The 15,546-nt window shown below is 37.2% G+C and overlaps 1 protein-coding gene across 3 annotated transcripts in view; it reads left to right on the forward strand.

Annotated features, from left to right (window-relative positions):
* The window catches only part of SETD2 (SET domain containing 2, histone lysine methyltransferase), a 75,720-nt gene that overhangs the window by 37,440 nt on the left and 22,734 nt on the right, over positions 1–15,546 (forward strand). For all 3 annotated transcript variants that reach the window (XM_043886041.1, XM_043886042.1, XM_043886043.1), the window contains exons 9-12: positions 1,201–1,327; positions 7,210–7,344; positions 8,059–8,178; positions 9,818–10,480. In XM_043886041.1, the coding sequence (XP_043741976.1) occupies positions 1,201–1,327; positions 7,210–7,344; positions 8,059–8,178; positions 9,818–10,480 (1,045 nt within the window). The remainder of the gene's footprint in view (positions 1–1,200; positions 1,328–7,209; positions 7,345–8,058; positions 8,179–9,817; positions 10,481–15,546) is intronic.

Consider the following 15,546-nt stretch of genomic DNA (forward strand, 5'->3'; position numbering starts at 1 on the left):
ATGTCCTCCTCCAGGGGATCTTCCCGACCCAGGGATCAAACCCACATCTCCTGCATTGGCAGGTGGAGTCTTTACCACTGAGCCACCAGGAAGCCCTTGTAGCCTATTTATTTTATGCATAATAGTTAGTACCTCTTAATCCCCTATCCATCTTTTGCCCCTTCCCCTTTATCTCCCCCTACTAGTAACCACTGATTTAAAAAATGAAAGAGGGAAAAAAATCAAGCATTTATCCTTCCTTTCTTAAGTGAATTCTATTTCAGATTCAAGCAATTGGTGAGAGGAATTCTTTATAGAGATATTTTAGCTAATAAATGAGGTAGTGATGGTATCACCATTTTGCAACACCTAATGAACTAATTGATTTAGGCAATAGATATGCTGAGATTGACCAAGTTCCACATAGGGCTCCTTTTTTTTTTTTTTCCCTCTTGTATTTGTACTGTCCCCTTTGAAAGAAGGGAAACTGGAAATTAGATCTGTTTGTGATTCCTGGCTGTATTTATCAAATATTTTTCTGCCTCTGATTGTTACTGTTAAATACTAAGATCTATCAGTTTGCTTTTGGAATAGTCCTTCACGTTTTCCTTGGGTAGCTCTGGTTGCCAAGTAAATAGCTGGCAGAGGTGATTTATACCCAGGGCTGTAGACTTAGGCCTGTTCTTTCTTCCACTTTTCCTTCACTCCATGGTTACATATATTTATTACTATATGTGTTAGTACTGTCTCATCCTTAAGTAATGATAACTTTTAATAGCTACGTGTTTCCTAAGTGTCCTATGCATTTTATATCTATATATCTATTCATAATAATACATTTTGTTCTGTGTGCCAGTTAAATATTCACCTATAAGTAATAGATACTGATTTGAGCTATTTTGTTCTTAGCCCAAATAGATACATGATTTCTTATTTTCATATATTAGTAGGAACTCTCATAAATGGAGAAATTACTTACTAACTTCTTGGCTAGTTTTGTCTAGCTAATAAAAGAAGATTGGGAAAAAATGGATTTTTTTAAGAGCAATTTTCAGGCATTTCCACTAACTAGTATCAGATTTGTTGGTATCTCTTGAAATAACTGGTTTTTTTCTTTAGATTGGATTGACTTCTCTCTTGTATGTAATTGCTATACTACTGTCAACATTTTTTATGGTTTACCTTCACATAGCAGACGTCTTTCATATGTTCCTTGCACAGGAAAGAAGCACAGAAGTGTTTCTGTGGGTCAGCTAACTGCCGGGGTTACCTGGGAGGAGAGAACAGAGTCAGCATCAGAGCAGCAGGAGGGAAAATGAAGAAAGAACGCTCTCGTAAGAAGGATTCCGTAAGTGTTCCGTTCTTCTTTCAACTTTCACCATACACATTTCAAGAAGGAAGTAACTTTCCTTATTGAGTTTTGAAAAGTTAAATGACAACCAGAGAAAGGGTTAGATGAGATAATTTTGGAAAAGTACAGTTGCTATTTTTAGTTCATAGAGATTACACTTGAATACTAAGAACTGTTGAAGTCATCTTGAAAACACGTGGGCTAATAGTTTTTAAAAGCCTGTAAAATTTGTAATCCTACATATAAGTAACTTGTTAATCTGTCATGTTAATCTGCTCACATAAGTCTGATCTTTCCTAATCTTTTATACTAGTTTTTTCATTTGTTTGCAAGTGTTCTTAAAATCTCTAATCCTCTTTGGGAGCATAAGGTGAGTTTTGAGAAGTAACAGGTGAGTCAGGAGTGAGAAAGGGATAGGGTCTTTTTATTTAATCCAGTATACCAGTGGTTGATAGCCTTTTTTCTACCTCAGTTCACACCGGAGACACCAGTGGAGGTGAGTGGTATCTTGCTATTGAAGGGGCTCTTAACTGGGACAAGAATTTTGTGTTGTTTTTCAAACCTCCCTTGTCTTTTTCTGAGGATCCCTTTGTGGGAGCAGGGTTTCTTCACCTCAGAACCACCTGCAGGGTCTGTCCTAAAGATGCACGTTTTGGGACCTAACCCTAGACCTGCGAATCTTCAAGGAGGGCTGGGTGAAGGAGCCAGGGAGCCTCAAGTGTCAGCCAGCAAATCTATCTGTGATTCTTTCAGCTAGCTCATTCCTAGGCTTTTCAGAAACCCATAGTACTAAGAATCATAGGTGACAGCCATCTTACTACTTAGATGAGCAGACAACAGACATAAGACAGGGACGGGATAATAGTTAAAAGGTGATTTCAGTAAGTCCAAATTAATTGGAGAGAATGAATTGAGAATCTGAATTCTATAAGAAGATTTAGATAGCAGAAAGCATTGGAAAGGGCCATTTAAAAAACATAAAAAAGGAAAGTTTATAAGAAACATCCATGCTTGTAACACCCAGGATGAACAACTGCTGTTTAGAGTATTGTCATTCAGCTCTGTTTTAGAGAGCATACGTGTTGTAACTGTGTGCTAAGCACTCTTCTGATTACCTGACACATTAACTCATTTGATTCTCACAAAAAGTTTTAAGTTAGGAACAAAGATTTTCCCTCTTACAGAGGAGAACACTGAGGCACAGAGATGTTACAAGGTCATGCGGTAGGCAATAGAAAAGAGCTTACCTAGTTCTTTTCTTTGCTCTTAATCGTACTGAGTTCCTTTGTGTAGTTTTAGAAATGATATATATATATTTCTGCAATTTGTTTTTACTCTTATTTTAAAATTTGATCCATGTTGAGACATATACACACACATTTAACTGTGGTAAACTTTCATCATATAACTGTTCATTTATATATATTTGTACTCATGAACACTTGTGTTTTCAATTTTTTGCTCCTCATGTCACAATTAAAGTCTTTGCACAAAAAAAAAAAAAAAGTCTTTGCACATGTCTCTTCTGTATATGTTTCTCTAAAGTGTATCCATGGAAGTGGGTCACTTGGTTATAGCCTTTTAGCCTCTGGACTTTACTGTTAACAGGAAATTTTTTTAAAACTTCATTTATTACTTTTATTATTAAGGCTTATTTCATAGAATTGATAGTTTACCAGAACAACCACAAAACAGTCATTAAACATGTTGACCTAAGCTAAAATCTACATAGAGGCTTTCATTTGGCTATTTTGTGTTTCCAAAACTTGCATTAAAAATTGTCTTGTTGGTGGGGAGTGTTCTTATAATGTGATGGTTTCTTGGGTGGTATTATGCTGGCATCATAATGATAGCAGATGACTTTCTGCCTTCCTGATAAGATTCAGGACCAACTCCAAGGGACTGAGATGTAGGTATTCCTGGTTTTTGCTTGCTTGTTTTTATTCTTATAGTAGTGTGTGCATATCAGTGTTTCATGTTACTGTAGACTAAATTAGATGTAACGTGAATCTGGTCATTTGGTGGGTTTAAGTCATAGGTTGCTCCAGATGTGAATTTGAAGCTATTCTCGAACAGAAATGTTTTGGATGAAACTTTACCCTGGTAGAGGAATGACCCAGAATGAATCTGAATCCCAAAAAGGTAATCTGTCCTTGACTCTCATGAAGAGCTTCACTCCACTTTTGGTTGGTTTGTCTCTTACTGAAATTCTGGCTGAATGCCCTATTCGATTCTGAAATCTGGTCAGGTACAATTGAATAGAATCACAAAAATAGCCCCCCTTGAAATTTCCACATGTTAGGGCGTTCCCTGGCAGTGCAGTGGTTAGGACTCAGTGCTTTCACTGTCACAGCCCTGGGTTCTAGCCCTGGTTGGGAACTGAGACCCTGCAAACCACATGGTATAAACGTCACCCCCTCCCCGCCCCTCCCCACCCCCAAAAAAAGAGAAAGAGAAAGAAATTCCCAAGTGTTAGTTTTTGGAATTCTTTTGGATAGGGGATACCAAGGAGAGGGAAAGAGAGGAGCAGTCTCAAATATGGTTTTGTGTATTTTAACTGTTAACGAGGATGTGTTAATTGCACTGTAGTCTGTACCTGTCTCCCCCATATTAGTCCTTAATTGGTGAACAGTTCTTATTCCTTGCTCTTATGATTGCAGCTATATACAGATAGTTTATCTGCTTAACAAAACTAAGCTCTTCCAGAACAGATGATTGCCTTCTTTGGGTGTGTCATAAACTAGTACTACTTAATTAAATACTTAGTTGATGGAAGTATAATAAATACCTGTTATTATCTGATGTTATTTGTGATTTGTAGTTTGTAAAGTATAAACAGAAAATAGTCTGAAACTTAATCTCTTTTGAGCTTGTGAAACAAATGAACAATAGCTAATTTACACAATAAAGAGTGTAAAAAGCCACGTAAGAGAGGAAATAGTTGTTTTCAGCAGCTAACGATCAAATCGTAGTGTCCAGAATATATAGAGAACTCCATCTAATCAATAATAATAAAAAATAGCCCCAAAAGAAAAATAAACAATTTCCACAGACACTTCAGTATTCCAGATAGCCAGTAAACATATGAAAATGTGTTCAATCTCATTAGTAATCAGAGGAGTACAAATTAAAACTACTCTCAGGTGTTTTTTGGGTACTCACTAGATCAGTAAAAATTAATTCTGATGATACACAGGAACAACAGATCTCATAAACTAGTGTCGAAGGTGTAAATAGATTTAGTCAGTTTTGAAAACACTTCGGTATTATTACTAAAGGTGAATGTACGTATACTGTTTGAGCCAGCAGTTGCACTCCTAGGCCTATAACCAGAGAGATTTGTTTAAAATGCACATAGGAGCCACAGCAGCACTGCTTATATTAGAAAAAGTGAAACAACTCAAATTCTCATTAACATTAGTATGACTAATTTAAAATGTAGTCATGTGATGAAAAAACTAGTCATGAAAATAATATGGCTACATGCAGCAGCATTGACTCTTAAAATGTAAAGTTGATTGCGAAAGAATCATGGTACAAAAATTTTTTCCAGTGTGATTTCATTTCCAATAAGTTAAAAATAGACAAAATTATAATATTTAGTGATTTATATATATGAAGTAAACCTATTTTAAAAATCAGTGAACTATTTCCTAAAAAGTTAGGAGACATCTCTAGAGAGGAGAAGAGAAGGTATTGTAACAAGGAAGCGGCACGCACAGCCCTTTAGGAATACTGGCAGTGTTCTCCCCATCACCCCATCCTACCCTTTCACCTGAGTGTTGGTTGCCATGGATGTTGCTCCACTGCTTGTTTACCTATTTAGTTGCTAATTGTTTCTGTCTTAGGTTGGTGCAAAAGTAATTGCAGTTTTGCTGTTTGATATTGGGATACATTCTTAAATAAATGTGGTTATGTTATACATCATTTTAATGAGCGTTTCTCACTTTTTTTTTTGCTGATGACTTATTGCTTGCTGTTTATTTTAGACTATGGAAATGATTTTAGACAAAAAGCAAATTCAAGCAATTTTTTTTAAATCCAAGTTCAAAATGGGTCATAAAGCAGCAGAGACAACTTGCAACGCATTTGGCCCAGGAACTGCTAATGAGCAATGCAGTAATGGTTCAAGAAGTTTTGCAAAGGAGACGAGAGCCCTGAAAATGAGCAGCATAGTGACCAGTCAGTGGAAGTTGATAAGGATCAGTTCAGAGTAATCATTGAAGCTGATTCTCTTACAACTACATGAGAAGTTGCTGAAGAACTCAACGTTGACCATTCTGTAGCCATTTGGCATTTGAAGCAAATTGGAAAGGTGAAAAAGCTCAATAAGTGGATGCCTCATGAGCTGACCCTAGATCAACAAAATCGTCATTTTGAAATGTCATCTTCACGCAACAACAAACTATTTCTCTGTCGGATTGTGACACGCAACGAAAAGTGAATTTTCTACAGTGACCGGCAAATACCAGCTCAGTGGCTGGACTGAGAAGAAGCGCCAAAGCACTTCGCAGAGCCAAAACTTGCACCAAAAAAAGATCATGGTCACTCTTTGGTGGTCTGCTGCTGATCTGATCCACTTCAGCTTTCTGAATCCCGGCAAAACTATTTTATCTCAGAGGTATGCTCAGCAGGTCAGTGAGTTGCCCTGAAAACTGCAACGCCTGCAGCTGGCATTTGTCAACAGAAAGGACCCAATTCTTCTCCATGACAAGGCCCAACTGCACGTCGCACAACCAACACTTCAAAAGTTGAATGAATGGGTTGTGGAATTTTACCTTATCTGCCATGTTCACCTGACCTCTTGTCAAGCAGCTACCACTCCGTCAAGCATCTTGGCAACTTTTTGCAGGGAAAATGGTTCCACAACCAGCATCAGGCAGAAAATGCTTTCCAAGAGCTTGTCGAATCCTTAAGCATGGACTTTGATGCTATAGGAATAAACAGACTTATTTCTCGTTGGCAAAGATGTGTTGATTGTAATGGTTCCTATTTTCATTAATTAAGATGTTTGAGCCTAGTTATGATGATTTAAAATTCGTGATCCAAAACCACAATTATGTTTGCACCAACCTAGTACTTTTCTATATGTATATTATATTTTATCAGAATGTATTAAAAATGGTGCCTGGGCCCACTAAAGATAGTTCATATCCCAAAATACTAAAGTATTAACAAAGAATAAGAATTTACAAATATTGATAAATTGTGTTGCATTTGGCTGCACTTGATTCCTTTCATTATGGTATATTTCAGTATGTGAACATGCCAGTTTATCTAACCTGGCCATGGGCATTTGGGTTGTTGGCAGTGTTTTGCTCTTATGAATGGCTTTTCAGTGAACATTCTTCTGATTCTCAGATGCACAAGTGCAGAAGGTTCTTTTGGGTTTATTCATAGGTGTGCAACTGCTAGGCATAGAGGATACAAATATTTTCATTTTTCAAGCTAATGCTTTATTTTTTTCCTGACCTACTTTTCACCTGATACAATTTTTTTTCCTCCCGTAAAGGCAGATTTTTTTGTTTTGCTTTCTTGCAGTGTCTTCAGCACCTAAAACTGTACTTGACATATAAGTGCTTGATAAGTATTTGATGAGTGAATGAAGCTTTTCAAATTGATCATACCAGTTTGTTTTCATTATTAGTGTATAAAAATTAATTTTTTTAATTTAAAGTTATTTTGATCCACGTCTTTGCCTAGACTTGATATTACCAGACTTCTTACAGTGGGTATAACATGGTTTCTTACTGTGGTCTTAATTGTGTTTTCCTTGTTCCTGGTGAGGTTGAGCATCTTTTCAGATTCATTATTAGATTAGTTGGAGTTTTTTTTATTGTTCTTGTCTTATAACCAGATTTTTTCCCTTGCTGTGGCAGGTGGATGGGGAGCTAGAAGCTTTGACGGAGAATGGCGAGGGTCTGTCTGATAAAAACCAGGTGCTCAGCTTATCCCGGCTAATGGTTAGAATTGAAACTTTGGAACAGAAGCTTACCTGTCTCAAGCTCATACAGGTGAACACTTTGATATTAATTTATTTCTGAATTTGAGGTGGGACATTTAAACTACAATCCAGAATGATGAAAAGGAATAATTCTAATAAGAGTTACTCTTATTTTTAGAATGGTTTTGTGAGTTCTATATGACATTGAAAACTTGTACTCTTAAAAATGTCTTAAGAGTTTAGCATCATTTACTCTTATTAGTAGATACTGTTTTCTCTCTAGTCAAAGAACATGGTGAGATTTTTTTTCTGTGTGTGTGTGTAATAGTTCTTGATAGAGGTCTCCCCTCCTCACTTGATTATTAGCATGCCAAGGCCATTTTTACCACGTGATCTCAAAGCAAGGAATTTTAACAGGAATATATTTATTCCAGTTTATTAAATATTGCACAAGAAGTTGGATCATAAATTTTTTTATGTAGTTTTAGTTTTTCCAGTAAAAATGGTGAATGTAGTTTTTTTCTTAATCCTGCAGAATTGAACTTTAGTAAAGTCCAGGTTGACATTTTAGGTATCAAAAGAGATTATAATCTTACTCTAAAGCATTTATTAATTACACAATTCTAATTGAGTTAATCAAAACAGAATTTCTAGGTTTCTTTTTGAATATAAACAAACTTTTCAGTCCTCTTGATGGGCCCTTTTTAATGCTGTCTCTGGTATTATTTGTCTCCTTCCTCCAACCCCCAATACCCTGCATCCTGCTTCCCTTCCCCCATGGAAGAACACACACTCACAGTCTTGTCTGAAGTCCTTTCTGGAACGTCACGGGCTGTCTTTGTTGTGGATCTGGATGGCAGAACTAGGTGATGGCCGGGAAAGTAACCAGAAGCTTCAGGAAGAGGTCAGTTCACGTTCAACCTGCTGTTTCTTAAAACAACTAAATTTATTATTTAGGTTGAGGGCATTGTGATAATATCAGTGATAATGAATTTGTTGTTGTTTAGTTCCTAAGTCATGTCCAACTCATTGAGACCCTATGAACTGTAGCTCTCCAGGCTCCTCTTGTCCATGGAATTTCCCAGGCAAGAATTTTGGAGTGGGTTGTGATTTCCTTCTCCAGGGTATCTTTCCAACCCTGGGATTGAAACCACCCGTGTTTCCTACATTACAGGTGGATTCTTTACCACTGAGCCACCTGGGAAGCCAGGTGGATAATGAATTTAGCTTTGTAATTATCACCCATATTAAATAATTGCATAAACTTTATCATCTCAGTATCATTTCTGTAACTGTAACTTTACACACACCTTCCTTGAAGTGAGTTTGCCCAGTGGTTTTCCCTAGGGTGTCTTTCAAAGTTTAGTACTGCATAGTTGGGAACTGCAAGAGCAAGATACAGTAACATCATTGTTACCTGAAAGAGCCAGTGTGTTGCTAAAACCATAGTTTTTAAAAGTTAGGAAGCTATATGGAATTTGAATTCTGGGGTTCTAAAAAATTAGTAAAGAGCTGAGTTTTGATGACAAGAGTAAGAACATTTTGGGAGTAATTAAGTGTTTTTAAAGATCTAAATAAATGTTCATTGATGGCATTAGTAGACTTGTTATATTTATACCTTTCCACACAATATTTTCTAACCTGGTTTAAATGTAGTTCTTTTTAATCATAAGTTCTAATATAATCCCCAAATCATTTAATAATATACTTTTAAAAACAGAAATATGAGAGTGGTGAATTGAGTGATTGCTTTGCCTCCATCCTTCTCTCAAGAGATTCAGCAATAAATAGGAATTGGGGAAGCCTTGGGGTTTCTATAAAAACACAGTGGGGGGGGAAAAAAATACAGTGGGGAAATACTTTGGAAAGAATTCTTGAATTTCAGAGATTGGGGGTGGATGATTATCTTGGAATGAAGAGAGAATCTCTTTGCTATACAGCTGTTTGTCAAAGACTAAGGAAGTTAAGTAATATCTGTGTTTTTGTGTGTATATAAGACATTTAAGTGTATATTTTTTGTTGCATAGTTCCCAAGCCTTTATCATAGTCACTTGGGAAATTTTTTAGAAAAACATACCTAAGGTGAGGTCCAGTAGTGTTGATACTTAAAATTAAAAAAAAAAAATCTATTTGGGTTTGAGAACTACTGGTGAGGATATTAATCAAATTAGTCCTAATAATATGTGAGCAATCACCTGCTCCACATTATATTTTTGCTGGTCAGTCTTATTAAAACACTTTTTCAGGACTTCACTGGCAGTTCAGTGCTTAAGACTCTGAGCTTCCACTCAGAGTCACAGGTTTGATCCCTGGTCAGATCTCATATGCCTTATGGTGTAGCCGAAAAATACTAAAAAATAAAACACCTTTCCTTCCATACTAGAAGAAAGTAATGTTATGACATTTAAATCTGTCTGTGATTATAAGACTTAGATCTTGATTTAATAAGACAGTAAAAACCACTGTTTCTACAGAGTTGATCTGAGTCTCATGAAAAGTCAACTGTACAATGTGATTTTTTTTTTTTCATTGTGTTTAATTAGATTATAAAGACTCTGGAACATTTACCTATTCCTACTAAAAATATGTTGGAAGAAAGCAAAGTACTTCCTATTATTCAACGTTGGTCTCAAACCAAGACTGCTATCCCTCAGCTGAGTGAAGGAGATGGGTATTCTAGTGAAAATACATCACGTGCTCACACACCGCTCAACACACCTGATCCTTCCACCAAGTTGAGCACAGAAGCTGACACAGACACCCCCAAGAAGCTCATGTTTCGCAGACTTAAAATTATAAGTGAAAATAGCATGGACAGTGCAATCTCTGATGCTACCAGTGAGCTAGAAGGCAAGGATGGCAAAGAGGACCTTGACCAGTTAGAGAATGTCCCCATAGAAGAAGAGGAAGAGTTACAGCCGCAACAGCTACTCACACAACAGCTGCCCGAAACTAAAGTTGATAGTGAAATTGCTCTGGAGGCCAGTAAGCTCCCCACGTCTGAACCAGAGGCTGACACTGAATTAGAGCATAAAGAGAGCAGTGGCACAAAACTCGACGAACCTATTGCTGAGGAAACACCATCCCAAGATGAAGAGGAGGGTGTATCTGATGTGGAGAGTGAGAGGAGTCAGGAACCACCAGACAAAACAGTAGATATAAGTGATTTGGCCACCAAGCTCCTGGACAGTTGGAAAGACCTAAAGGTAAGAGAACATTTCTGTTCATTTTAACCTGAGTTACCCAGGTTTAGAATTCCATAAACTTGCAGTTGAATTACCTACTTTTCTAGCTGTATGTACTTTTGAAAAATGGAATGCTCTCTCTCTGTCAGCCAATTATAAGTATTTCTATAAATAATGTCTTTTAAACTTTGACCAGAGATGTCAGCCAAACCAATATACAGATATCCCCTTTTTCCTTGCTTGCAAAAGTATATCACAATAGTAAACTTAATCATTCAAGTGGTCTTTACATTAAAAACCAAAATCCTTTGCGTAACAAACGTGAGTCTACATTTGAAGAGTCTATGTAAGGAAAAAAATGAATGTTGAAAATAGTTGGAAATTAATTTATTGGATTAACTAGAAATTAGTTAAAATAAAATTAATTGGAAAGCCAGGGTACTCTAGCAAGTTCTCATCAAAAATGACTGAACATAAATTATTTGTTCCAGTAAAACAACTTTATATGGAGCTAATTCATATCAGTTTTATTATTGTTTCTGAACTAGGCCTAGTTTTAAACGCCTGTTTCTTTGGCCAAAAGAAAAAAACAGAGTTCTGGAACTGTTACATCTAATATGTATATAATTGTTTGTTCAAGTATGTAGCATGATGTGCAGGGTTTTCTTTGCAGAGAACCCAGTCTGGGTCTTGGATAAAACAGAAGTGAATAACAGGGTGAGCCTAGGAGAGATGTGGTAAATTTTGATTGTAAGTGATTTGGATCTGGGATCCAGGTCTTGTGGACTCTGTGAGAATAGGTTACTACCTAGCCACTCTTTCTGTTCCTCCTTTCTTCTACCAGAGGTGAACAACCAGATAAGCCAGGAATACAGACTGGTAGCAAACTGGACACCTGGCCCTCTCAGTTCCCAGTTCTGTGGCTGCAAACCTCCCCCATTACGCCCACCATTGGGCCTACAGGGAGCTGGCCTCACGCTGAGCAGGACGAGCAGTCGGTTGTTTGTGCGCTGCGCTTATTTTTGCATTTGTGATTTACTGTGTTGAGACCCTTCTTTAAGTATGGTGTGGTTTCAGGTCTCGTTTACCCATTTGAGCTCTTACCCATGCTACTCTCTTCGATCACTTACAGTTCAGCATGAACTCAGCCTTAAGCCTTATGAAATCTGTCCTTTTATAAATACGAAAAGAAAGATTGAAAGTTAGTCTGTTTATGATACAGCATGTGAACACAGGGACTGTAATTACACTTAATCGAAAGAGTTCCTGGGACAGTCATATGTGTGAACCTTTATTTAAGGCCTGCTTTGTTGAGGGCACAGGAGTCTCTGGAAGAAGTCCCTCCTGTGTTTGGAGACTGCTCTTAGAGCCTGTATTAAGATTGACTCAGTAAAGAAGGTGGAGATGGAGACAGGCACGCAGGTGAAGATAGAAAAGCCCCGACGGACGGCTTTGTGAGAGCGGGGTGGTAGACCTAGCAGTTCACTTTTGCCTGAGAAGGCTCTGATTGACATAATTTTTTTTTAAAAAGACATAATCACCTTAATTTCTTGAAAACCTATCTCTTCTTAAAATCTAAAATAAATATTTTGTTTCTTTATATGGTAATTTTTAAAATTATAATTGTAATGATATAAATTATTCTCTGGGATATCTTTAACTCAGATGTGACTGGTACTTTAAACTCATACTCCAGACATAAATTTTTTTGAGTCCTACCAAATTATTTCTTCCCCTGCTTATTGTCCTCCCATCTGAAAGGTCAGCATGGTTGACAGTACTATCTGGATTGATCCTCTTGACTTGAGATTTAGAATTTTACTTGTACCTAAAGTATATCCTTCTTCACCTTCATACTTTGGATTTATCCCATTCTTAGCATCAAGGAAGTCATTAAATAAAATCTTCCTTCTTCAAACTTTCTAATTTGCTCTGGAATCATTACCCATCTAGAATTGCAGTACTGAGAAATGTTTTTGCTTGACTGAACTGTGATGTTTTGTTATGCATTAGTACTGGAGTTCTTAATCCATCTGTCATTCTGATTAACATTTACCATGGTTCTAACTTCAAAACTGATTATAGTTGTCCTTAAAATATATATACTTTAGCTAGGGACCCATAATTTGAACATGTTTTAGAGAAACACCTTGACTTGATGTGATTTGTATATATCCATCCTATTCCCGGCATTGAAAGAGTTAACTGCTTCTGTCTGACTTCCACCTATGTGTTCAAGTAAACGTTGGCAGAAAAGAAAATGTTCAACCAACCTTTTTAAAGCACCTGTTACCAAGCACGTGTTAGTTGCTGGTGTTAATTCCAAGATTACACTAAAAAGCCTTGACCTAAGACTGGTTATGTTAGCCACTCCAAGCTTCCTTGACCTTCCCAGGCCTCTGTAACATTGCTGGACCTGTGTTCCACTTGGCCTGTCTGCGTACTGGATGGAGTGAAGAACTCAAAGGGGTTGCCTCAGATTTCTTAGCCCTTGCTTTAGCTGTGAAGGCAGACAGTAGGGACCAGCAGGGAATGAAAGAGGGTGGGAGGGAAGGGAGCGGAGCTTCGGGAATGACTCTTTGTCCTCGCAGGCCTGATGATGACCCCCCTTGTAACCTGAACCTTTCCATCCAGCTTCTCAGGGCAGCACGGAGCTTGTTAACATCACCAGCTGACCATGTGTCTCCTTTTCTCAACTCCATTTCCAACTTCGTGCTGAAGACACACAAGAACCTAGCGTGCATTCTGTGAAGAAACAGGAAGATGGTTGGGAAGTTGGATGATGCATGAAAAATAAAATAGGTGAAAAGAGGACAGAGGTGGTTAACTCACTGGCGCCGGCGTTATTTTGGTGCGTCCATTGCCGACAATGGATGTCGTTCTGGGAAAATCCCGACTCCTGGCGAGAAAGGATTAAGTGAGCTACTTTTTCTATACCTCTATACACAGGACCACTGCCTTGGTTACAAAAGGCTTACACATTTTTGACTCCTTAAGTAGACCTCAACAAGAAACATCACTTAGCACATTGCTACACATGAGCATATATTCATTTTCACATGCAAATCAACTGGGCGACATTTTCAGCAGGGGCATGTGCATCTGTTTCTGTTTGTAAAAGGAATTGTTGTACATCACCCCTCGTGCTGAAAATATACCCTAGACTTCACAGGGCAAAACAGCTGGTTATAAGTGATGATTAATTATAATTTGACTGGAAAATCTTCATTCACTTGGATCATGAGAAGAAGAGGTAAGGTTCCTGTGCATTTGGCAGTTTCAGTTGCAGTTAAACAGCTGAGAGATTGTGATGGCTAGTGATTCCAGAGCCTCTTTTATGAACACTTAGGTCACAGGATGTGTGTCTCCTTATGGTGAAGTTTGAGTAGTTAGTTACCTCTGGATTAGATGATTTAAGGAACATTTTGTATATGTGATAAGGTGAACTTTTCTTGAGGACCATCCTTATTATCTTTTTCTTCTTTATCTCAAGATATTATCTTTATTTATCTTTTAAGTTTTGGTTTTCTGGCCGAGAGGCATGTGGGATCTTAGTTCCTGACCAGGGATCCAGCCCACACCCTCTGCATTGGAATGCAAAGTCTTAATCCCTGGACTGCCAGGGGAGTCCCTCAAAACATCTTTAATTAAAAACATTATTTTCCTAGAAAGTTAAGCATCGAACTCTCTACAGAAGTTTTAAATAATATAGAGTTACTCAACTGAAAAGTTTTGAGCTTGGGGGAATTCCCTGGCAGTCCAGTGATTAGGACTCCATACTTTAACTACCGAGGGTCCTGGTTTGACCCCTAGTCGGGGAACTAAGATTCCACTAGCCTTGCGGCCAAAAAAAAAAAGTTTTGTCACTGCTTGGAATTCTGGTTCCTAACTAATATTATATGTGAAATCTACTGTGTAACACTTCAAAATGAAATGATGTGCCCTGAATTTCTTTTTTTTTTCCCCTGAATTTCTATAAATTTCAAAATCCTTGGTAAAGATTATTCTGTATCCATAAGGATCAATATTAGTTATCCTTTTCATTACAATTCAGAATTGCCCCCCAAAGAGCACTATTTTGGATACACTGTGTTGAATTTTTGTAATAAATATCTGACTTGATAAAAGACAAGCACGGTTTAAAATTTAGTAGTAGTCTGGGTTTTTTATTACCAGATAATTTATCTAAATTATGGGTTGGCCCAGTCTGCCACACTGCTTTGTTTTGTAAATGAAGTTTTAGGGAGAGCAAAGCCACAGTCATGTATTTACATGCTGTCTGTGGCTGCTTTTGCACTGCGCTGGTAGAGCTAAGTAGTTAGCTACACCAGACTGGATGGCCAGCAAAGCCTAAAGTATTTACTATGTTGTTCTTCACAGAAGAAGTTTGCCAACACCTCCTCTAAATGATACAGAATCTGGCTGCTCTAACCATTCCGATTGTGAATGAAGTCATTTTGACAGTTTATTCTTTAATGTGAGCTCTTAATTCTATTTCCCTAAAGACATAATGATCGTGTTTCCATAGCCCGTGAAGTTACTTTTTTTAAAAAAAGCCTTGACTCTGTTTAGGATAAGTTACTTCGAGTGATTTGGATGTAGGACTTATCTTAAGAAAATTATATACATTATAGAATCTCTGGGCTAGAAGACAGCTGTAATGAATGTTGTTTTTCCCTCAGGACCATGATCAAGTTAGTCGGAAACTTAAGAAGTTTTTCAAGTACAGATAAGTTGGTATAATCCAGTTTTATATATAACCATAATGAGACTATATACATTTTCCTTCTTAATGTTCTTTTAATTCTGATGTAATTTAAGATTTATAGGAAAACTGAAGGAATACTATTCTTTTTTCTTCATGTAATACACATTCCAGCGACAAATGTAGTTAAAAACAGTAAAACATTCCTCTAAACCTTTCATTCAGATTCCCCAATGTTAGCATTTTACCAAATTTACCTCATCATTTTCTCTTTTTTTTTTTTAACTTTTAGAGAGTAAGTTAACATCTGACGCCCACTGTGCCTAGATATTTTTGAGTGTTTATTTCCCAAATACAGGGATATTCTTCTGTATAACTTCAT

This window comes from Cervus elaphus, chromosome 24 (assembly GCF_910594005.1).
Source record: "Cervus elaphus chromosome 24, mCerEla1.1, whole genome shotgun sequence".
Taxonomy (NCBI): Eukaryota; Metazoa; Chordata; class Mammalia; order Artiodactyla; family Cervidae; genus Cervus; species Cervus elaphus.